General features: G+C 45.1%; 2 protein-coding genes across 2 annotated transcripts; both read left to right on the forward strand.

The window, feature by feature from the left end:
• The first annotated feature begins 11125 nt into the window (after positions 1-11125).
• LOC127755298 (E3 ubiquitin-protein ligase WAVH1-like) lies at positions 11126-15162 on the forward strand. Its single transcript, XM_052280950.1, has 4 exons — positions 11126-11201; positions 11944-12372; positions 12747-14021; positions 15012-15162. Exons 1-4 carry the CDS (start codon positions 11193-11195, stop codon positions 15081-15083), a joined length of 1785 nt encoding a protein of 594 aa, XP_052136910.1. The 5' UTR covers positions 11126-11192; the 3' UTR covers positions 15084-15162.
• Positions 15163-17415: 2253 nt separating this feature from the next.
• On the forward strand, positions 17416-20103 carry LOC127755475 (E3 ubiquitin-protein ligase WAV3-like). The gene is made up of 3 exons (XM_052281153.1): positions 17416-17510; positions 17657-19306; positions 19840-20103. The coding sequence occupies exons 1-3, from the start codon at positions 17496-17498 to the stop codon at positions 19924-19926; spliced, it is 1752 nt and encodes a 583-aa protein (XP_052137113.1). The 5' UTR covers positions 17416-17495; the 3' UTR covers positions 19927-20103.
• Positions 20104-24365: the final 4262 nt, after the last annotated feature.

Genomic DNA, 24365 nt, shown 5'->3' on the forward strand with positions numbered 1-24365 from the left:
ATTCTAATTTTACATCTATATTTTATCAAAAATAACAAATCTAACTATAAATATACATATATTTAATTTATTTTTTTAACTTGTAAAAGTCGAATTTAAACTTGCATGTCAGTTGAGTAATATACTACATATTAATCTATCTTATCATTTTCTTTATTTACAAAATTGTAAACTATACGTGTGCATACATTTCATGTTTACCCAAGATACTAGTCTAGCTAGAAATTAAGTGGATTTTTGTAGCACCCGTATTTTATGTGCTTTTATTTAAAAAGTTTGTCATTTAAAAATTGGAGTTAATTTGGTTCTTAGTTGATTTTGTGACAAATGGATCTCAAATCCTCTCCTAGAAATTTCCTTCAAATACCTGTGATACCCTAGGTCAAATTCAAATTCGAGTTCCTTTCAAATCCTTCTCAAAATTCAATTCCTAAATCCTTGAGAAAATGTGAATTGTCACTGTTCATTTTGGGCCTCCTTCCCTTCTCTCTCTCTCGGCCCAGCTCCCCTCCACCTCTCTTCTCTTCTCTCTTTCCCCTAAGCAGGCCGGCCCAGCCCAGCCCGCTACTATTCACCTTCTTCCTCCTCAGACCAGCCAAGCATGAAAACAAGGTGTTCGACGATATGTCAACCCAGGACGCCGAGTCGTGGCAGCACCGCGTCGCACCTAGCCGCCCTCCCGTGCACCGCACATCGTGCCAACACCCGCGTAGCGCCACCCCCCAGCCACGCCAAAGCCGCATCGCGCCAAACTCCACGAAAACCGTCGCGCCCTCTCCGGGAGACGCGGAGCCACGTCGCCCCGCGTCACCCCCGTCCCGTCGCTGTCCATTCCATCCATCGAGTCGCCATCCCGTCGCCGTCGCGTCGACGCCAACGGATAACGGCCGCCACGCCACCCCTCGTCATCCCCGTTCCATCGCCATGTCGCGTCGCCACCACCACTGACGCCGCGCCATCCCATCCCGAGCTCCCGCGGACGCGCGTCCCTTCGCCGTCGCCTCGTCGTCTTGTCGTCTGTCTCCTCCCGGGAAGCCGCCGAGCCGCGTCTCTCCCTCTCTCTTGCATCGAGTCGCCACCGTCGCTTGCGTCACCCCTCTCTAGCCCTACCGCCCCAAATCCCGGCCATAGCCGTCGTCGGCCGTGCGTCACCCCCGTCTCGCCGCCGTTCCCGCTCTCCGCGCGTCACTTTGTGTCGCGTCGCCGTCGTTTCGCCGTCGCATTGCCACCGGTGCATGACGCCACTCCGTCGCGTCGCCATCCTCTCCGCCCTGGAATCACGCCCTAGCTGCTAGCCGACTACCCCCGGAATGCCGCGCCTAGACCGCCAGCTCGCCACCGCGTCGCTCGCCTATAAAAGGGGAAGCAGCCCGAGCTCCTTCTCCCCACACTATCACCATCCCAACCCATCTCTCTCTCCTCTCTCTTTCTCTCGTTTTGCTCTCTGTTGCTGCCAGCCAGAGCCGCCGCGCTATTCTCCCGGCGCCGCCGTCGCCGGCGGAGCCTCGCCGGAATTCGCCGCCGCCCTCCCTCAGCCGCCGGTCGCCTCGCCGCGCCCCATCGCCGCGACGCATCGCTGTCCCAGGCCGAGCCGAGCAAAAGAGCGAGAGGAGGAAGAAGCAGGCCTCCTCAAGCCTCTGCCAAGCCGGGCCCAGCGCCTCCTTTTCCTCCCTAGTCACTGACGGCCAGGCCCCAGTCCCTTTTTCCTCCATCCATCGCTGACAGGTGGGCCCCTCCCTTCCGTTAATAATTTTGATTTCCAAATATTCCAGGAAAAACCATTTATCCTTTGAAAATTCATAGTAAATCAACCGTAACTCCGATTGACCCGTTCAAGTTCCTAAATTTTTCTAAAATTGAGATCTACACAGTGGCACCATTGTTTCTCTGATTTGAGTTAGTTTTATTGCCTTTTGTTAATTAGATTTGTTTTCGTGTTTAGAACCCGAGTACGAGGAAGCTCCGGACGCCGCTTTCGAAGGAGAAGACCCCAACCCTGTGTAAGGCAAGCCTCTTTGATCACATTGCCCCTATATTTGCAAAGATATGTTGATTGAAAAATGCATTGTTTAGTTTACACGATTAACATGTTTAGGCCTCGGATTGTTTATACAACCGACGGACCAACCCAGTAGTCACACTTATATTACATAGGTTGATATTTCCATACCTTTGATAGCTCCACAAATATTTGCGCCGGTATCATTATTCGATTACCGAGGTAGTTTCGCTTAGCCATGCTTACGTTGTTGCCGTGTGGGAAACTTGGGTTATTCCAAATCCATGTTTAAAAATCTGGTACGTTGTACCGAGGAGTTGTGAAATAAAATGTGTTGTGAAAGTGGTGATGATGCGGAGTCATGCCGTTGTGGTTTGGCTACGTATTGTCATTAAGGACCGATTCCTTTGGAAAATCCATTGTAACACCTTGAAAATTTGGCCAATAAAAACAAAACTCTAAAAATACGGACCTTCAAAAAATTTTTAAATAAATTGCATCATGCCGATTTTATTCGCCTATTTCATTGGATTTTGATCTCGGAATTTATTAATCACGAATAATGAATAACTAACTAGGAATAAACCCTAAAAATCAAATTGGCTAAATAAATAATTAAAATATAAATTAATAAAGATTAGGTGAGGTTGGAAATAAATAAAATATTATCGCGACCATATTAGCAACAATTAAATTTTAGTGCGATGAAATAAGAATCAATTAAATTCAAGAAAATTAGATAAAAATAAAATATGGGTAATGTTAATCTAGAGTGAATCTTTTGGTTGAAATAACACAAATATTATGTAAACTTCATTTGTGTAAAAATTTGGAATTAATGAATAAGATTTATATAGAGAATAGGTTAAATAAGGATTAAATGAAAACTAGCACTGCTCATTGCGCGGTAGGTGCTCGATGTGGTTCCGTAGCCCTACTCTCCTCTGTCGCCTGCCCCAAGCCGCCCCGAGCCTGCGCCGACGTCGCCATCGCCGCCTGCCGCCGCGCGCCGTCGCCCGGCGCCGCTGCCGCGCCGCGTCGCCGTCGCGTCGCCGTCACCGCGCGTCGCGCGCCATCGCCGTCGCCGTCGCGCCGTCGCCTCGCGCCCCGCGCCCCTGCCCCACCGCGCGCCCGTCCCATCTCCCCTGCCGCGCGCGCCTCGCGCCCCGAGCCGCCGCGCGCCGTCGCTTCGCTGCTGCCGTGCCGCGCCGCCATCCCGTCGCCCCGCGCGCCCACGCGTCCTATCGCCGCCTCGCGTCCCGCCGTCGCGTCGCCGTTCCGTCGCCGCGCCGCGTCGCTGTCACCACCTCGCGCCCCGCGCCACTGCCATGCCGTCGTGTCGCCGCTGCCGTCTGCCGCGCCACGCGCCGCTCGCCCGTCGCCGTCGCCGCCTCACGCCCCGTGCCGCCGCTGCCGCGCCGTCGCTGTTGCCGTTCCGTCGCCGCTCGCGCGTCCCATCGCCGCCTCGCGCCCCGCTCCGTCGCGCCGCCGTCGCGTCAGCCCCCCTTCACCGCCCTCCTCTCTTTCTTTCCCCCTCTCCCCTATAAAAACCCCGGCCCCTCTTCCCCCTTCTCCACCCCACTCCATTCCCTCCTCCTCTCCCTCTCCCCCTTCTTCACGCGCCGCCGTCGTCGTGCCGCCGCACCGCCGCGAAGCCGCCGCACCATGCCGCGACTTGCGCCGCCGTCGCAATCGTCGCCGCCGCCGCCGCTGACGGTAAGCCGCCCCCCCCCCTCGCGTCCACCGCCGTCGCCGCCCGGGAGGGCAAGGAGCCGAGAGAGAGAGAGGGAGAAAGGAGCCGGGAGGGAGAGAAAAGAGAAAAAGAAAGGGAGAGAAAAGAGAAAAAGAATGAAAAGAAAAGAGAAAAAAGTAAGAAAAGAAAAGAGAAAAAGGGAAATAGAATAGGGAGGTTAATAGTTTAGAAAAAATTTAAAATAATTAGAATTTAATTATAGATTAACTATAGTCGTAGAATTGCAAAATTTAATATAAATTATAGATTATTTTTGGGTAATCTCGATAAGTAATCTATTCACGGTAGAAATTCGGATTTAATTACTAGGAATTTTAGCCGTGTATTATATTTAATCGTTTAGTCATAGATCAAATTAAATCGTACATTATTATAAGATAATTTTAGGATCTCGTCCGATATTTAGCTTGCGATAGAGATTTCTAATCTATTACAAGGATATGATACTCGGGCTGACTAAATTAAAAACTTGTGCTAATAAAATATTTATACCCGCGAAATAGTTTAGGATGGATAAATTAAGATCGGATTAGCTCTATTTCACAAACAAAAATAGATAATGTAAGGAACCGACTTCCGCGGTCGATATCTTCTTGGATTTACTTGGATCTTTATTTGAATTCTAACTGAATTCAAATCGTTTCTTCGCACGTACTTTAGACCCCGAGGGAGTTGCGGATCCGAGCGAGGACCAAGACCCGCAAAGCTTCGAGCAAGGCAAGTCATCACTATTCCTTGAACATGTTGACCCCAATTGCGAAATTGTTTTGTTTACAAATAAAATTGCATGCAATGATAAACATCCTACTTGTGATTATGTCATGCCTTGATTATTGTTTACCCGTAAATCCTTGTAACCATGATTACGTATGAGTCCCTAGTCAACTATGACAAATGCTTAGAAAATGCTACTCTAGATTCATGCATATTCATATTTATCAAATGCTATATGCTTGGGCAATTACCTTTGGGAAGGTAATTGAGATGCGGCATGTGGGGACATGAGCGCCACATTGCCATGATGTTGATGACATGATTTGTGAAAGAAGAAATGAAATTAAACAACTGTTTTCAACTGGGGCGGACGGAGGATTTGGGTGGTATCCGGAAAAGGCTAGTGCCGTCCCCGGTCAATTAAGGACCGAGCCATGAAGTTAAGCATGAAACGACCCCCGTACAACCGCACTTCTCGTATGGGTATAGACCTAGCAGAGTAGATAGCTGAGCGGAGGCAGTATCCATGCATAGTGGTTTCTTGATGTGTGAGGCAGGGGCTCTACGGTGGGGCAGCCATTGGTAGGACCGCGAGGCGGGTGTCTACAGTGGTGTCGCCATCGGTAGGACTGCCATGTGAGAATCTAAACGTAATTATAACTTAATGCATGTGTGAGTCTTCCCTTTCCGGGTGCGCCAGAACTCCTCTCACTGTTAGAAACCGTGTACGCCTAGAGTGCATGAGGATGTAAAGTTCATGGAGCGGGTACTGCCAATGCAAGGTTATCGAAAAGCTTTGCCGTGACGCGTCTCATGTGTTGGGACGAGGCTCATATGTTGGGCAGTCGCGGAGTGCGGGTAAAGTGTACATCCACTGCAGTGTGAGTAAACCAAATCTATTCGAATAGCCGTGCTCGCGGTTATTGAGCACCGGGACATGTATTACACTTTGCTAGACTCTAAATTCTTAACTTGTGTGGGATGGGATATTGCACGATGATTTCTATGCTGATGGAGCCACTTTCTGAGAGGCGGGAATGTGGATGTCCTCAGAAAACCATGACGACTCAATGGCGGGAAGCTATCCTTGGGATCACAATGGATGGTGGACAGAACCGTCATTGTTTAATATGAACACTGGTACTAAAATTTGATCAGTCTGTGCTAGGTCTTAGGCTTGTGAAAAGAATTACAAAACTTGCTTTGTGCAAAAGAACCATAGCCATCCTTTGAATACCCCTGTCATGTGCATTATTGCTGTGGTGGCTTGCTGAGTACAGTTGGTACTCACCCTTGCAATATACAAACTTAATCAGAGGTCGGAGATGAAGCTTCGGAGGATCCCTACGCTTACTACCAGGAGGGTGATGAAGACGATGGCGCTCTGTAGGTCTTAGTTACGGTCGTTGCCTGTGACAGTGGCGTGCCGCTGCCTTGACTCCGCTGCCTTATCTACTTCTGCTTTTGGAATGTATTCCGGACCGCTCGGTCCGATGATCTAAGACTATGTCTGCGGGCTTTTGATGTAATATTTCGCACTAGACTTTCGTGTATGTGCATTTGGTATTTCAGCTATGAACTCGTGTGTACCAGACTACTTGATCCAGGGAAATGGTACTGTTTACACGATTGATTCCTGTTATAAAAACGGGGGTCTACATCCATCCAAACACGTTACAGTGCGACCACATGGGTATTTATGGGATGCCTCTGGCTATGTAAATTGTTTTCACATGGGAGTTTGTGTGCCAATGGTTGTGGAATGCCGAGGATGAGGAGACGAAGTGTTACACATTTTTGCCCATCATGGGTGTCTTTTTGCCTCTATTGTGGCGTGGTACCGGTAGGAGTAGGAGGCATCCTCGGTATTTCCTGAGTGGATGACGGCTGTCATTGCCTGATACTTGGCTATGGATCTTAGCCCAACTAGGTGGCATGCGATTTTCATGGGTTAGCTTTGGAAAAGCCTTATCACGAACTTTCGTTGCCGACGGGTAAACGATGTCAGTTTCGTGTCGTGTGGGTAAAGCGTGCAACTCTGCAGAGATTAATGAACTGTTCGAACAGCCGTGCCCACGGTCAAGGGTGAGTGTAAGGTGTTTCTCATAGCGTAGATTTGTTTGAAAAATATTTGTGAAGAAGTGATTATTGGGAAGGGTAACGTTGCCAGAGTCCGCCTGTGTGGCAGACGGCTAACCTGGGTGGTTAGGAACGGGTCTGTGTGACCTGGGGTGTCGTCTGACACCGAGGTGTTGTTAGGGCCATGATGATGGCGTTGTTGTGCTGAGATATCTGTGTGGTCTATGTGTTGTTGTGAGAAGAAACTAATAGAGGAACAAATTAATTGTTGTTCGTTAATCGTGACAAGTTGTTGCAAAGCAACTTGTGGAATGGGTCGAGGCGTGAGCCTCCTCCCGACAACTAAAACTTGACTCATTCACTAGGAGTTTTGTGAAATAAATCACTTTGCCAAAAAGGCAGCTTTCGCAAATAAAACCTTAGCCTTCTTGTTTAAATCAAACATGTCATTTTTCCCCTGGCTTGCTGAGTACGTTAAGTAATCACCCTTGCCCCTTATATCAATATATAGAGTATGAAGATGAAGACGTCGACCCGACCGCCGAGGAGTATCTCCAGGAGCAAGCTGAGTATGAAGACTTCTAGATGTTTCGTGCCTAGCCCCAAGCCTCGCCTGTGGAATAAGATAGATGCCTAGGTTCTTCGCCTAGTGCATAGTTGCATGGAGCACTGTTCGCTTCTGCGCCGTCGCTTTTATGGTTTTCTGTAATGTTGTGTTGCTCATTTATGGGCCTGTCTATGATAGCAACTTATGTAAGGACTACTACCCAGTGATGTAATAAAGCAGTTTACTTTGATTCCACATTTATTCTGTGTGTACCAGCTAGTGTATCCTGAGACTGGTACTATATCACAGGTAATGCATAACACCCCGGTGTGAGTTAGCTGTGTTAATGGCTAATGAATGTCGGGGCGTTACAATTTTTTAAAACCATGATGTAGAATGTAATGATATAGATGAGTATGTGTGTACTTAAGTTGTAAATTGACTTTCTAGTCAAAGTAGAGCACCAACTCGCAAGCCAACCACTACACTATTAGAATTATATATTATGGAATTGCTAAATTTCATTCCACATAAAACCTATACTTCCAAATAATGCAGATTATAGTGTGTTGGATGTGCTTCACGATTCGTGCTCTAGCTATTCTCCTTTAGCTCCGACGACATCATCTTCTCTGGCACCAATAGCACCCCAAACTTTGATATGGACCTATGGATTAGGATCTCGGGATGGGATTAGGTTGGGAGAGGGTGGGGGAGTGGGAAGAGAGGGAAGTTTACCGATTTTAGATGGATGGCTATGAAAGGAAATCACCCGACTGTGGGATAGCCCAACAGTGGGCGGTGAGGCTGCTGCAGTTCCGCCAAAGCCACAGGGTCGAAAGCGGGTGGTGGCCCGGTGTTGGCGGCAGGGGCAAAGCAGAATGACTGGTTAGGAGGTGGTGGCTGGTGGTGGTAGATCTAGCATAAAGGGAGCTAGCGTGGGGCCAGCCTGCCACCGATGGCTTGAGGAAAGGGTAGGAGAGGGAGGGGGAGGTCGAGGAGGCCGCCTGGGGGAGAAGGCCTTGCCAACGGTGTTGACGCCTTCCAATAGTCGGCAAGGCTAGGCAGCGGTACGCTGTGGCGATAGTGGCGGAGGTGGCGCGGATCAGGCACTGGTGAGTAATAGGGGTATGAGGAGTCAGGAGAAGAGAAGGAGGAAAGAAGAAGGAGGTGTAGGGTTGTGTGTTGGCCAGGACGATTCAAAATTTGTGATACTTCTAGAGGACTTTCTATTAAATAATGTGTAGGCAGTCTTGATATATTATGTCTGGTTTACTCACGTTTGTTCAACCAACTACGAACAAGACATGAGAATTGAGATCATGGGTCGAGAAAAAGTATGGACAATTCTTCTTCTATAATTTATATATCCTGTTATTTTTCTAATTTAGGGAGGTAGCATAATAAAATGTTTAATATTACTTATTTAGGACTTCCTAACCCCTTTTATAAAAATAATCCTGATTATTATTATTATTTTCCATTTACATGGCCGGTTAGTTGCTACGGAGTAGCAAAGTTCAGGTGTCACTGGTACAGAAAACCACATTGGTGCCGGTTGGGAAACCACATAGGTACCGGTTTCCCAACCGACACCCCCAAAGTGGCACCAATGAGGAGAAATGATAGGTGCCGGTGTGTAGAACCGGCACCTATAAGGTCCAACGAATCAAAAAAAAAAATCCAGCTCGATGTATCGGCTCGATTTGATCCCCACAATATCTCATCAAAGAGCAATTCATCAATATCTTCATCCATGAACATCCCATTCAACAAGATTAAACAACGAGACCCATCCAACAAGAACAAACAACGAGTCTCCGAGATCGAGATTGAAAGATACCCAAGAACATCAAAGAACAAAATTAAGCACATAAGAATTTCAAGCGCACGAGACTCCTGATCTGGAAGACGTGGAAAGCTTTGAGGCCATCGGGAGGGAGCGCGTCACCGGCGGCAACGTATGGGAGGTTGCCATCCGCCCCGCCGCACACCACCATGGTGAGGTCGACCGGCCGCCCGCACCCCCGCGTGCCGCCATGGGAAGGTGGCGTTCACCCCGGCACCACCGCCGTCCGCCGCGACTGGCCGCTTGCCCAGACGCTGACCCCGCCGTCGGCCGCTCGCCCAGATGCCGACCCCGCCGCCGCCGCCGCCCACTGCTCACCTAGACGCCGACCCCGCCGCCGCCGTTGCCCGCCGCGACCGGCTGCATGCCCAGATGTCGACCCCACAACCGCCGCCTAGCTGGATGTAGGAGGAAAATGGGGGGAGAGAGAGAAGAGAATGGGGGAGGAGGAGAGAGAGGGACGAGTGAGTGGAGCCGTGGAGGGGACCGGGCGAGTGGATAAGTACGCACGACTTTATCCAGTTGATCAGTCGCGCCCCTAGCTTCTCTCTCGATCGGCTCGGCTCGTTTGGTAGGTGCCGTTTTTTTAAAAAAACCGGCATCTATAATATATTATAGGAGCCGGTTTTTATTTAATCAACACCTATTTTATATTATAGGTGCCGGTTTTTAATTAACCGACACCTATAATACATTATAGATGTCGGTTTTTTTAAAAACCGACACCTATAGTATAGGTGTCGGTTTTTCTGTTGAACCGGCACCTATAATTACTTAAAGGTGTTAGTTTTTTTTGTATTTTCAGTCTATGGAGGTGGGAAAAACACTATAGGTGTCGGTTTTAGCTCTTCCGACACCTATAGTGCTGATCTATATGTGTGTTTTTGTAGTAGTGTGTTTGCTGTAACTTTAGAGGGTGATCTTTAGACTTTAGGTGATGGTAGGACGTGTTTTCGCGGTGTGAACCGTTTTTTGGATCGATTTATATCTCTACGATCTTTATCAATGAAATGAGTCATGTCTAATGCCTTTGTTTTTTTCTTTTTAAAAAAAGCTTGTTACAGAAGGAGATCAAAGCTATGGTTACTGATGCAGATCAGTGTGCATGCATGACTAGTGATATCATCGTTGTATAATAGGATTGCTACATAATTCCATGACGCCATTTGGGTCCAACTACGTACTAAAACTATTAGTGTTCTTTAATTTGTTATGCTTATCTGGTTCGCCTTATCATATATATAGGGTTTTGTTCCTTGCTTACCTTAGTTAGCACTCACATAGCGAATCGCGAGGAGCTAATATAATTAACAAATGATCAGAACCGACAGTGTGCTTAGCGTGCGTGTTTGTTTAATTTGCCCATCCAAAATAATTATACCATCTCGTCCTTTTTCCATACTTTCAGTTAATGATTGTCAATAATAATTTATCTTTCCGCCTTAAGAAAAAAAAACTATATTTTAATTCAAAAGTTCACTAGACATCAACAGACGAACACGTGTATATTCGATATACTACAGCGAGTGACATCCTCTCAACATATATAGCTAGATAGCTAATAAATTACCAGATCAAATGGTAGTAACCCGCTCGAAATTACTGCTAACACCAATTTCCTCTTTGATATATATCCCACAAATTTATTGTGGCGGATCATAGAATTACCTCTATATATGGGCTAAGATCTATAGAAACGTCATGGATGAAAACCAATTATTAGATGCTTTGCTCTCTGAATCTCTTGATCACCTTATTCTCACGTATAAATGTGCATAATTAATATTCCAAGACAATTTTGAAGTATGGATGGGGCAAAGCACTACGAGAATATATGCAAAGCATCAAAAGAAGATATATATATAAATACTTGTATGTCACAGTATCGACCCCAGGAAAACAAGCAAGAGAGAAATATATACTCGAGCATACAAGGGCAATTTAGTAAACTAACCTAAGGGTGTGTTTAGTTTACGCTAAAATTGGAAGATTAATTGAAATTGGAACGATGTGACGGAAAAGTTGAAAGTTTGTGTGTAGGAAGTTTTAATGTGATGAAAAAGTTAGAAATTTTTTAAAAAAAATTAGGAACTAAACCAGGCCTAACAATGATCAGAGCTTAGTGATAAGACCCTATATATATCACCTGCAGGTGTCCTTGTTCTGACCTGTATACCATCCATCCTTGCGAACACCCTCATATCTGATTTAATTAATCAGCTGCAGTGCCACACACAATCAACAAAGACAAATGTCTCAGGTAATCTTGTTACTTTCTTGGTACTAGTTTGTTCACTTGTATTGGTAATATGATTACACATGTTGGATCCCTTGGATTTGAATGAAAAACATAGAATTTTTGTACGATTCAAGTTTTATTGGATTTTTTTCTATATAACCCTTTGAAACAAAGGATTGGAAACTATTGAATCCTATGAAATTCATAAAGAGTGCTCAAATCCATATGAGTATTGGAGGATTTTAAACATTAGGTCCAGCCTCATTTAGAGTTTTCTATGAGTATATCTCTCTCATCCAATCTCTATGTTTTTTACGGTCCAATCAAATGATCATTTTATGTTTTTTTTTGTGTTTTCTAATTTTCTGTTTTACACTTGAATTTCTATCAAAATCCTATGATTTTTCCTATCCATCCGTTTTCTCAATCTTGTGTTTTAGAGAAGCCCGTAATGATCTCTCCACGTATATAATGTGCATGATCAAATATCATCAAACAAAAAAAAACCAAGCGATCATGCATGCATCTCAGCCATTTATATACTCCCTCCGTTTCACAATGTAAGTTATTCTAGCATTTTTCACATTCATATTGATGCTAATGAATCTAGACATATATATTTATATAGATTCATTAGCATTAATATGAATGTGAGAAATGCAAGAATGACTTACATTGTGAAACGGAGGAAGTAACTAAGATCTGCTTCACGATTCGTGCAATCGTGCATCTCACTTCGTTTCACTTATGCATATGGATTTAGGCTCAAGCTGCAAACACTGTGCAAGTGACGGCCTACGCCAAGGTCGACGCCGTCCATGTCGGTGCGGTGAAGCAGCGGCCGGGCGTCCCCGTGCTGGTGCGCGTCGTCGCGCCGCCACCGGCGGCGGCGTCATCGGAGCGCGCCCCGATCGACCTCGTCGCGGTGCTCGACGTCAGCTGCTGCGGCGGGCTGGGGCCGGTGAACCGGATGGATCTCCTCAAGAAGGCCATGGGCTTCGTCATCGACAAGCTCGGCGAGCACGACCGCCTCGCCGTCGTCCCCGTCCAGGCCTCCGCCGCCGTCGCCGAGAAGCACGATCTCGTGGAGATGAACGCCGAGGGACGGAAGGAGGCCACTAGGATGGTGCAGTCGTCGTTGACGGTCACCGGCGAAAACAAGTTGTCAACGGCCTTGAAGAAGGCAGCGACGGTATGTCGTCGTACTCTTTCCGTTTGACTTTGGTCAAAGGCAAGTTACTCTAAATTTAATTATTTTTACAGAAAAAAAGTAATAATATTTTTAACATAAGACAAATATATTATAAAAATAGTAATTAGGTTTTCTTTAAATAGTATTGTGTTTTACTACTTTTTAAGAAATATAGCATAAATACAGACGTAGAAGAGTGGTCTTGAGAGGTTTATTGAGAGAGAAATTTTATAGTTTTTGAGAAGTACCTAGAGGTGCTAAGATTCTACACTAGAAATTATAATACGGTAATAAATTTTATATTAGAAAATGTGTATCTCCCGGTTTTTTTCAGTAATGATACTCTTATTGAGATATTTTCCTTTTGTGTGTAGATATTGGAAGGTCGGAAAGACCATGACAAGAAAAGACCGGGGTTCATCGTCCTCATCTCCGACGGCGACGACGCCTCCGTCCTCCGCGACGCCATGAACCTCAACTGCTCCGTCCACGCCTTCGGCTTCCGCGACGCCCACAACGCAAGGGCCATGCACCGCATCGCCAACACCTCGGCCGGCACCTACGGCATCCTCAACGACGGCCACGACGGGCTCGCCGACGCCTTCGTCACCAGCGTCGGCAACATCACCTCCATCGTCGCCGTCGACGCGGAGGTCAGCGTCTCCTGCAGCGGCGCGGAGTCGACGGCGGCGAAGCTGACGGCCATCGAGTCCGGCAGGTTCAAGCACGACATCAATGGTGGCGGAAAGCGCGGCACCATACAGGCCGGCGCCCTCCAGGCCGGCGCGGTGAGGAGCTTCCTCGTCTACGTGGACAACGTCGGCGACGACGAGCTCGAACACCTGCCGAGCATGCTCACCGTCGGCGTGCAGTACGAGGACCGTTCGACGACGACGTCGCAGAACGCGGCGGAGAACCAGGCCGGGCGAGAGATGGCACGGCGAACCGCCCAGGTCGTCGTCGTCAGGGACGGCGACGAGCACTCGAGGTTGGTGGCGGCGGAGATCGTCCGCGTCGCGGCGATGAGGATCGTCGGCGAGATCATCAAAAATTACGGCGACAACGGGAGGGCGCTCGCCGGCGCCGCCGACGAGCTGCACAAGCAGTGGAGCCTCCTGAAGAAGTCGGAGTTCGCCAAGGAGGCCGCCCCGGCGTGCTTCGTCTCCGCGCTCGACGCGGAGATGTCGGAGATGGAGGCCACCCTGCGCCGGAGCTCCGGCATGTCGTACATGCTGTCGTGGCAGACCTGCCACTCCCTGCAGCACCTGCAGCACGCGCGTTCGTCGTCGTCGCCGTCGGCGACGACGTCGGTGGCGGCGGCGGCGAAGGGGAACGGCGGCGCGTCGGCTGTGGCGGCGGCGGCGCGGCAGAGCTTCACGGCGGGAGGGGCGGCGGCGATGGGCAAGTTCGTGTGGTCCGGAGCTCATCACGGCGGCGGCGGCGGCGGCGGCGGCGGCGGCGAGAGGAAGCGCAAGTACCAGAGCTCGGAGATGGAGATGATCGAGCAGCGGCTGGCGTACTGGACCAAGGTGAAGTGCGAGCTGCCGCCGATGCATCACGACGGCGAGTGCCCCGACCACATGACCACCATCTTCCGCGATGCCTCCCGCGACTCCATCGACCGCGCCATGTTCCACGACGTCTTCTTGGTAATAAAAACTCATTTACTCCTACTCCATATCTCCATCCATTCCATAGGTCATACTCCCTCTATTTTGTATATTATAAGTCGTTTTAATTTATTTTCTAATCGAACTTTTTAAAATTTGACCAAATTTATAGAAAAATATGATAACATTTTTAACACAAAACATATTATCAAAATATATTCAATATAATATTTAATGGAACTAATTTCGTGCTGTAAATGTTTCTATAAACATGGTCAAACATAAAAAAGTTTTACTAGAAAAAAATTAAAAACAACCCATAATTTGAAACGGATGGAGTATAATATAGGTTTGTCTAGATTCATTGTGCTATATTATGTAACATCCGAAGGTTATTATATTATTGGACGGATCGAGTACTAATTAGTATACTCTCCGTTTGGTCATATTACAAGACTATCAATTTGACCTTTTTTCTAAGTAGGTTTTAAAGCTGGATCAAATTTACAGAAAAATACTCACTTAATTTCAGGTTATAAGATGTTTTAACTTTAGTCAAAGTCAAATTACTTTAAATTTAACTAATTATGTAAAAAAAAGTAGTAATATTTACAACACCAGCATAATTTCATTAAATTAATTGAATAAATTTTCATAATATATTTGCCTTGGGTTAAAAATATTACTATTTTTTCTTTAAAATTAGTCAAGCTTATAATAGTTTGATTTTGATCAAAGTTAAAGCGTCTTATGATCTGAAACGGAGGGAGTATAAGATTATTTTCAAAACAAAACAAATATATTATCAAAATATATTTAATGTTAAATTTTAATGAAACAATTTGCGTGTTCTAGATGTTGATAAATTAGGTTAGCATAGAAAATTTGATTACGAACGATTCAAAGCTTGTTACAAAATAAAACAGAGTAGTACTAAAGTAGTATACATGCAAATTAGTAGCATTTTTCAATAATAATGATCTGCATGCGTGCTAATTAATCATCTGATGATGACGTGGACATGCACAGGCCGTCGTGCATGCGACCGGCCGGAGGAGCTCCAAGTCCGGCGGCGGCGGGGACAGTTCATGCGGCCTCTGAGACGGCGGAGCTGCATGCATGCAAACGCCGGCCATCTCCATCCATGCACATGCATGCATGCATGCATGTTGCATGTGCTTCCATATATATATATATATATATATATATATATATATATATATATATATATATATATATATATATATATATATATATATATATACACAACAAGAATACAAATTAATATCACCCATAAATAAGACTATACGTACGCCATGATATGCTTATAATTAAATATGCTTACGTATGCATGCATGCATACGCTATGTACGGACCGTATATATAGATACTACTGCTTTTCGCCGTTCTGTTACGTGTACATGCCCCTATATATGCATCACTATCGACACATTGTATACCAGTACTGCAAATATGCAACTGTTCAAGTGCTATATTTTTGCCTCTGCAATTATTCAGTACTTCGAGCTAAATTATCCTAACTACGTGCCTAAACAAGCTAAGTTCAGTTAACAAGTTGATTATGATATGTTCGGGGTTCGTGAATCTCAAGATATACCAATATAAGTATACATCGGGAATGCTTATATGTAAAAGTAGGGTGTAAGAAATGCTTATAGAAGTAAGGTGCATATGTATGTTTATAGGGATGAGTACTTATTGTAAGCGGTACATTTGTATTATATTGTATTTCTTTTGAATAAAAGAAGCGGTTAGATGCGTAATATCTGTAATTGCACCTGTTCCAGAAGAACCCTAACTAGTACTACTATGTGTACACGTCCTTGCGAACTTTGAGGCAGACAAGCAGGGTGGAAGCACTACGTGTACTGTGACCCAGCAAGATCCGGGCCGTTCGTCTCTCAGATCGGATGATAGAAGTCTATCTCTTTTTTTACTTTTTCTTTTTTTTTCTTTATTTACCTGTAAGCTGTAAAGATCGAGCTATTAATTACGGGCCTTTGTTCTTTGCTAATATTTATGTCACTCTCTCGATCATATCATGTGCCAAGTAAGCATGCTTGCATGCATGAATGATTAGTCGCATCGAGATCTGTGCTAAAGAGGATCGTCGGCAAGCAGTGTTCATCAGCATCTTGCTCGTGAAGGAAAAAAAAATGAGAGGGATCGGCGAGCTATAGCTAGATTCAATTTCTTGCACGAAAGATGCATGTTTTCGTAAGTTCATTTCTTTAGATAATGAAGTTAAGTGTATTTAAATTAGATTTGTAAGTTTTATATAACCACACTGTGAAAAGAATTAAGAGGCTCCGATATTTAAATCAATTTTATGTAGTTTATTTGGTTAATTAATCGGAAATGCTAAATGGCATTCAATAAAAAATTGGGGATAAAATTTTACATATTTTGGACAGTTGGATCTACGCTAAAATTCGTGTATGGGCTTGCAAGCTCTCCCTCTTCTGCGGCACCAATGACTCTCCAAACTCTAGCAGGAGACATACAGATTAGGGTTTGGAGTTGAAGTTGGGGGAAGATAGGGTTCCCTAGGGTTTAGAGGGATGACGGTGAATGGCGAACATGGGCGGACAGCGAGGTGCCGACGATGGTGCCGAAGCCAAAGGGTCGGTGGGAGGCGGTGGGCCGGCGTTGGAGGTGCGGGCAAACAACGAGACCTGTAAGGAAGCGACGGCTGACGGTGGCGGATTGCCGGGAAGCCGCTGGAGATGGGAAAGACACTAGTAGGGCGGAGGACTCGGCGCCACTGCCTTGGGGAAGAGAAGTGGGAGGGGGGAGGGAGAGGAGGGTCGCCGGTGCAGTTGATCCCTTTCGAACGGGCAGCGGCAGCGGTTGGCTGGACTGAGGAGAGGAAAGAGAAAAAAAGGGTTTGGGTATGTTGCACAAATCTCAAACACAATCCAATGGTATAGAATTTGCAAAATTCGGGTTTCAGTCAAATTAATGCCATATAGGTAGTCCCTTGATTAATTAATTAATTGACCAATTCGTGCACCAACATAAGGCTAAATTATGAAGTTAACATACTGTGCCTGCAGGTAAAATGGTTTATGGAGATCATTTGTTCAGGCATTTCAGGGTGCCATCAAAATATATTTAGACTGTTCTCCCATCAAAATATGTTATTTGGTGCTGTAACTCGGAAGTACTGCTGTGCTGGAAAGAACCAGCAGATGTTCTAGGGAAGAAAGCTATGAAGTAAAGTAATTAGCTAAAGTAAAAGTCACTAAAACAAGAGAATGTTATCATGCTTTCATGTACATGGCAGCATGTGTGATGGCCCAGCTGCAACAGCTAATCCCATCACATGCATGCAATCCTCTCGATCGGGACGTCTATATATATATATATGCATGCTGAACAATCCTCTGATATGCATGCATATATATCTTCCAGTGTCACTTATCATCTCTTCTGAATTAGTTCCAACTCTTCTGTTTGCACTTGATTTGCAAGATTCAACTAGGTCCAACAATGTACATTAATCTGGTAATTAATCAGCTGTCGTTTACATGCATTTCGTCAATTGTGTATGAATTTGATCAATCCAAAAAAACATACAATTAACAAAATTAGACTTCATTTGTCGAATTGCTTGATCTCTCTGATTCAAAACTTATAAATTTTATCTGCAGGCTCCAGTGTCAGCTCTGGCGAGTGACAAGGTACAGCTGAGCACTTTCCCGAGGGTGGACGCGATCCCCCGTCGGGAATGCCACCCGCGTCTCCTGGTGCTGGTGCGCGTCGCCGTGCCGGCGACTGCGGCGCGCCGTGCACCGGTTGACCTCGTCACCCTGCTCGACATCAGCTGCGGCGGCGGCGGCGGCGCGCCGGCGAGGAGGCTGGACCTGCTGAGGAAGGCGATGGACCTCGTCATTGGAAACCTCGGCGCCGACGACCGCCTCGCCATCGTGCCGTTCCACTCCTCCGTCGTCGACGCCACCGGCCTTCTCGAGATGTCCGTCGAGGGACGGGGCGTCGCGAGCCGGAAGGTGCAGTCGCTGGCCGTCGCCGGCGGCACCAAGCTGTTCCCGGCGTTGAACGCGGCCGTCGAGATCCTGGAGGCGCGGTGCTGGGAGGCGAAGCGCGAACGCGTCGGCGCCGTCGTCCTCATCTCCGACGGCGACGACCGCACCATCTTCCGCGAGGCCATCAACCCCAGGTACCCCGTCCACGCCTTCGGCTTCCGCGGCGCGCACGACGCGAGGGCCGTGCACCACGTCGCCGACCACACCTCCGGCGTGTACGGCGTCCTCGACGACGAGCACGACAGGGTCACCGACGCGTTCGCGGCGTGCGTCCGCCGCGTCACCTCCGTCGTCGCCGTCGACGCGCAGGTCGACCTCACCTGCGGCGCCTACTCCAGGGCGTCGCTCCTGGCCGTCGAGAGGAGCGGGGACCACAGGGCCCACGTCGACGAGGACCGGAGGTCCGGGTTCATCTACGCCGGCGCGCTCTGCGCCGGCGACGTCAAGAACTTCCTCGTGTACGTCGACGTCGACCGGGAGGCCGACGGCGGCGGCGTCACCGAGCTGCTCACCGCGCACGGCACGTACATGGACGCGGCGAGGAGGAAGGAGACGACCGTGCACCTGGACGAGCGGATGGCCGTGGTGCAGAGGCGCGACAAGGTCCCCGACGTGTCCCGCGACGTCGCGGCGGAGCTGGTCCGCGTCGACACGGTCAAGATGGTCGCCGCCGTGCTCGACAGGTTCAAGGACAAGGGGAGCGCCGCCGCCGCCATGGAGCTCCGTGAGGGGTGGTGCCGCGTCAAGGCCTCCGAGGACGCGCGTGCCGCCGGCGCGGCGAGCCTCGCCGTCCTCGAGAGGGAGATCGACGAGATTGAGGCCAGCCTGGTCCGGTGCACCGGGCTGTCCACCATGCTCTCGTGGCTCAATCGCCACAAGCTGCAGCTGCACACCGCCGCCGCCGCCGCCGCGACGGCGAGGGTTTCCCCGGCGCCACCGTCGTCGTCCAACGTGGTGGCGGACGCTATCGCCGCCGGCGAGGGGCACGTGAAGGAGGTTGCTGGCGCCGCCGTCGCCGGCGGCACGAAGCGCAAGTGCGTGGAGATGGACATGATCGAGGAGCGGCTTGCCTACTGGTCCAAGGTGAAGCACGACCTGCCGCTCATGTTCCCGGACCACGCGGCGGCGGCGGCGACGTCGACGGCGACGGCAACGGCGGCGGAGGGGACGGCGAGCACCGGCGACCACGTGGCGGCGGTGTTCCGCGACGCCTCGTTGGAGACCATCAACCGCGCCATGTTCCACGACATCTACTTGGTACGTGGTCACGTGTTGCCCCTTATAAAGGCTTTCTATGGTGAGGCCCATTATACGGCCCATATTCTGTGTATGGGCCGGAAACCTAAGTTCAAATCCCCGGCCCATACTGGACATGGGATGCTGCTTGGGCCAGGCCGAGTAACGGCTAAAATTATAAGGGCTAGCTACCATCGCTATTTTCTCTCTCTTTTTTTTTCCTTTCCAAAGCACATTATAAGCACACAAACTTGTCTACACGCAAACTTATACTCACTCCTATAAACTTATACATACACACCATTGTGTACTTTCAGAGTTTATTTTTATAACAATTACTCCCTTTATTCTTTTCTATATAATGTTGGTTAGTTCAAAAACGAAGTAACCAACGTAAAAAAAAGAGGTCGTAGTATATTAAAAAAACCAGGTCCATATGGGTCACCCCCATTTAATTTGCAAATTATTAACTCTGCTAAATTGTACTGTTTCCTAATGTAGCTGCTATGATTTTATCATTTTTTTTACAACAATTTTGCTTGATAAATGGACAGGCGGTTCTACATGCCAGCACCGTGAGGCGTTGCGGCCAGACTTCACAGTCAACGGAGCATCCACATCACGATCAGGATGATTCTTAACTCACCAGTATTCAGTAGTAACTAAACTACAAAAAATGTTCAGTCGCATCAGCTTATTATTGTTTAGTAAGTAAATTAGTGTTTCCATTTTGTTATGGAGAAGAAGAGAACAATCCTTAACTATATGTATTTGATATTTTCCCCATGTCCACTATTTCGTTGTAGATGCATTAAATATTTGTGGTGCTAATCATAACCCTTATATGTGATTTTGAATAAGATTCTATGTATGCAGCCGTCAAGTATTTAATTTTTTTCATTACATGGAAGATGTACCCACACATAATATATAAACCGCAAACACACTCTCAATTCTAGACAAACGTCCAATTCCAAGGAACATTATCAACAAGTGCGAGTTCCACAAAATGACATCATAGAAGCGACTTTATCTCAGAAATGTCATCATCGTTAGGGTTTTGTTGTAACTATCCGTTAAGTGTTATAGGATGAACAATAAATTTAATGGCGTGGGAGGGTCGGAAACTCTAATGATGATAGTATTTCTGAGATAAAATTGCTTTTAAAATGATGCTCCCTCCGTATTTTAATGTATGACGCCGTTGACTTTTTGAGAAACGTTTGACCTTTCGTCTTATTCAAAAAATTTATGTAATTATAATTTTTTTATTGTGACTTGATTTATCATCAAATGTTCTTTAAGAATGACATAAGTATTATTATATTTGTATAAAAATTTTAAATAAGACAAGTAGTCAAACGTTGGTCAAAAAGTCAACGACGTCATACATTAAAATACGGAGGGAATATTTTATGTAACTCGTACTCGTACTTGTTGGCATTTCTTGAATTTGTATGTTTGTCAATGGTATTTCTTGAATTTTCTCACAATATTCGTGGTACTACGATTTAAGCTAGGATTAATTGGATCCATACCACAACAAAAATACCACTAATATTCGTGATATCGGTTGGATGTCATTAAAATTTAGAGAAATTAAAACCGTGCTACTCCGTCACGTTTTCCATCCATGATAGGTAAAGTCGTAAATTAAGATACATCCACGATCGTACTACCCCACCACGCTGATCCATATATACTTTTGTGTTAATAAGTAATCAGTTTTGCGCTCTTTTGCTTATGCATACGTATACACTTACCTCGATGCATGCATGGTCAATATATCCATATTAATAAAATGAACCTTGCCAGGTTAATTGACCATATATATATATATATATATATATATATATATATATGTATATATATATATATGTATATATATATATATATATATATATATATATATATATATATATATATATATATATATATATATATATAAGCAGCCATACGTCATTACTATTGTCAATGCAGAAAAGCAGGCGTACGTTCTGGATGATGCGTGAAAGTTAGACCAGAAATTATCTAGAAAATAAGGACCCTCCTGTACTACAGAGCCTTTTCAGGACAAATTAGCAGCTATCTGCTATCCTAGCTATCGGCCGGGCACATGGTAATAGATCGTTCAGTCATTAGTAGTGAGTTTCGCTATATGAAAAAGAGGTTAGTCATAGCGTTTAAACACCTCTAGGTACTATTTGAAGAAAAATATACATGTCGCTAATGAGGAAAAAGTGAGTTATTTTGTCAAAGACGATGCTTACAATTTACAAAAAAAGACGTACGCGTATGATTTGACTATAGACTTGTAGAGTTGTAAGTTGACAGACAGCTAACTGCTGGTTCTCTCTTCAGTTCCTGTGGACTAGCTAGATCGATCGAGCAGCTGCTAGACAAATGAAACCAGCTACTTAACGAAGAAGAAAAAGAAAAAAGAAAATTAGCCAGTGTAAACGTATGCTGAAGCTTGAAGGCCAAGTTTACTTGTCCCATTGGAAAAATAAATCACCTCTCCTAGCAAAGCATGTACTTCTAATTAACTTCAAATACATAAATATTATTCCATCCGTAGAAAAAATTATATTTTTGAAAATGTCAAACTTTACAGATTCTACTCAACAGTACTTAGTCGAATTGTTAAGTACCTTTAGTATATAGTTATGTCTTTAATAGATTTATATTTGAATGTGCTTTTTATAGTAAGGTCTCAAGAACTAATCAACCAAATGTTCATAGTCTTGTCCTAAAAGACTTTTTGAAGATATAATGTGGCTTGTATTTTTCAACGGAGGGAGTACACACGTGGATCACCATCAAGCTTGACTTGGTTAAGGTAACAACTAATATATAGAAGCCTTTGTAAAAGCAGAATTAAATTGAGACAGGTAAATAGAGATATATCACATATGTACCACATATTGTTAGTTATAATTTATATACCTCTATCCTCAAATAACACATGTACTTATACCTTATAAAAATGAAATAAAAATTTAAGAATATTTACAAAGATAGTTTTCAACCTTATTCAAACCTTTAGCATTAGTTTTGGTAACTTCGCTTATAAAAAGATATATCTCAAGTATGAGGAGGTATATATCTTTTCAAGGATAGGAGATTAAAACCACTAAACTTAAACTTCACACGTACCGGCGCCTTCTATGTTAGTATTTTAATAAATGGTGAACTAATTGGTATTTGTGACTCAATATACAAATATAAGAGATATTATGATTTTTATGAAGAATGGTAATAGATTCGTGTATTGCAATAGGAGAACATATATATCCTATACACATAAGCTTCCCGCACACTCCGTGCACACCAACTATCAAATGTCAAAGAAAATTTAAAATAAATTGGACGCGTACTTCTAACAGTATTTTTCCTAAAATGGTTAGGATGTACCTAAAACATGTGATTTTTTTTCCCTCTAAGAAGAGCACGTACGCCGCCTGCAAAGGAGAGCTAGGGAGAAAACAAACGGATCTGCTTTTAAGGAGTAGAGAAATTAAAATTAAAATGAAAAAAAAACTATGAAGTCCCTATAATTAAATAAGGGGTATTCGAAGAGTAAAAGAGGGTTGTGTACTTGTGTTAAATTTAGTGGAAATTGAATCGAAGGTGGTTACATATGAGAAGTACTAGTAGTAGTCTAATAATCCTTGTGTTTTAAAATCAAATTTAATGTCATAATCACTTATGTCATACTTTTGGACGAAGAAGCAATGCTGCTATATAGCTAGAACAGAGGCCTTCAGTCTGAATAGAGTATGTGATGCCGTTATATATTGTCGTTAATTAACTTCTACAGCGTTCCTAGCTAATTTATACTACTACATACGTATACGTAACTTTGTTTACTTTTTATAACACGTCACTACGTTTACTGCATATTCTTACTGTTGCCGTTATCTTGGACAATGTCATCTTAATTTCATCAACTTAACTAGAACTCGGTCAAGAGCAGAGAGGTTAACAAGTTAAACACACATCAGTAAACAAGAACCTAAGCAACAGTAAGTTGGTCAATACACACTAGCAATGGTCGAAAACGATCAAATTAAGAAACGAGTAGCGACGACCAGCGACCAATCTGTCTTCCTCCCTGCTGAGTGCTGACGATTGTCAATCATTTACGACTTTATCGTAATAAGTAACGGTTGTGTGCGTTTCATATGATACAGAGGTTGGGATTTTTCCCCATTATATCCTTACTATTAATAGCTTATAAAACTTAACATTCAAGTGTGGAACATCATCACCCATAAGTAATTATTACATATAGTATTTTAAATCACATGCAAGTATGTTACATTATCACTCACTAGTAATTATTATTTAGAGTACTCTAAATATAACACATCATTTATAATTTTATTATATTTTTAAAACTCAATATAAAATCAATGTCAAATCATTATCTCTACATCATTTTAACATTATTTAAACATGTACATCTATTATTTTTATAATGTATTTTATCCCCATATCCCGCGGCAAAGCACGGACTATTAACTAGTATAAAAAAAAAGGAGAAGCTCAATTGAAAAGGTATTATGAGTAGTACTCTATAATCACTTGTATCTAAACATAAATTTTAAATGTCAACATCACTTATATATTAGGCCTGGGGAGAGAGGCCTTCCTGATCAGTATTATCCGGTGCAGCTCTTATCATTAACTAGCGTAATCGCACACGTTGTTTACTTCCTTACCAAGTCAGTACATATTACTGTTGCCGTTATCTTGGACATGTCATTGTCATCCTATAGTTTTTTAACAACTCGATCAGAACTTGGTCAAGAGCAGAGGTGGCGGGAAACAACAAGGTGGCGGGAAAGCAAGATGCAGGTCAATACACACTAGCTTAGGTCGCAAACGAACAAAAGTAACCAAAACGAGTAGCGACGACCAACGACAAATAATAATCTTCCTCCATGCTGATCGCTGACGATCCCGCAACGCTAGCTCACGCGTCATGTCGCGTGGCGTCGTGTCGTGTCGCCGACATCGCCGCCTATATATTACTCCATCCATGTCGCTTGCTCTGGAACACACCAAGAATCGATCA

The sequence above is a fragment of the Oryza glaberrima genome, chromosome 11 (genome assembly GCF_000147395.1).
Source record: "Oryza glaberrima chromosome 11, OglaRS2, whole genome shotgun sequence".
Taxonomy (NCBI): Eukaryota; Viridiplantae; Streptophyta; class Magnoliopsida; order Poales; family Poaceae; genus Oryza; species Oryza glaberrima.

Coding starts and splice junctions, on each gene's coding strand:
- LOC127755298 (XM_052280950.1), top strand. Junction 12,373..12,746: donor CCTTGAAGAAGGCAGCGACG/GTATGTCGTCGT, acceptor TTTTGTGTGTAG/ATATTGGAAGGTCGGAAAGA. Junction 14,022..15,011: donor TGTTCCACGACGTCTTCTTG/GTAATAAAAACT, acceptor GGACATGCACAG/GCCGTCGTGCATGCGACCGG.
- LOC127755475 (XM_052281153.1), top strand. Junction 19,307..19,839: donor TGTTCCACGACATCTACTTG/GTACGTGGTCAC, acceptor ATAAATGGACAG/GCGGTTCTACATGCCAGCAC.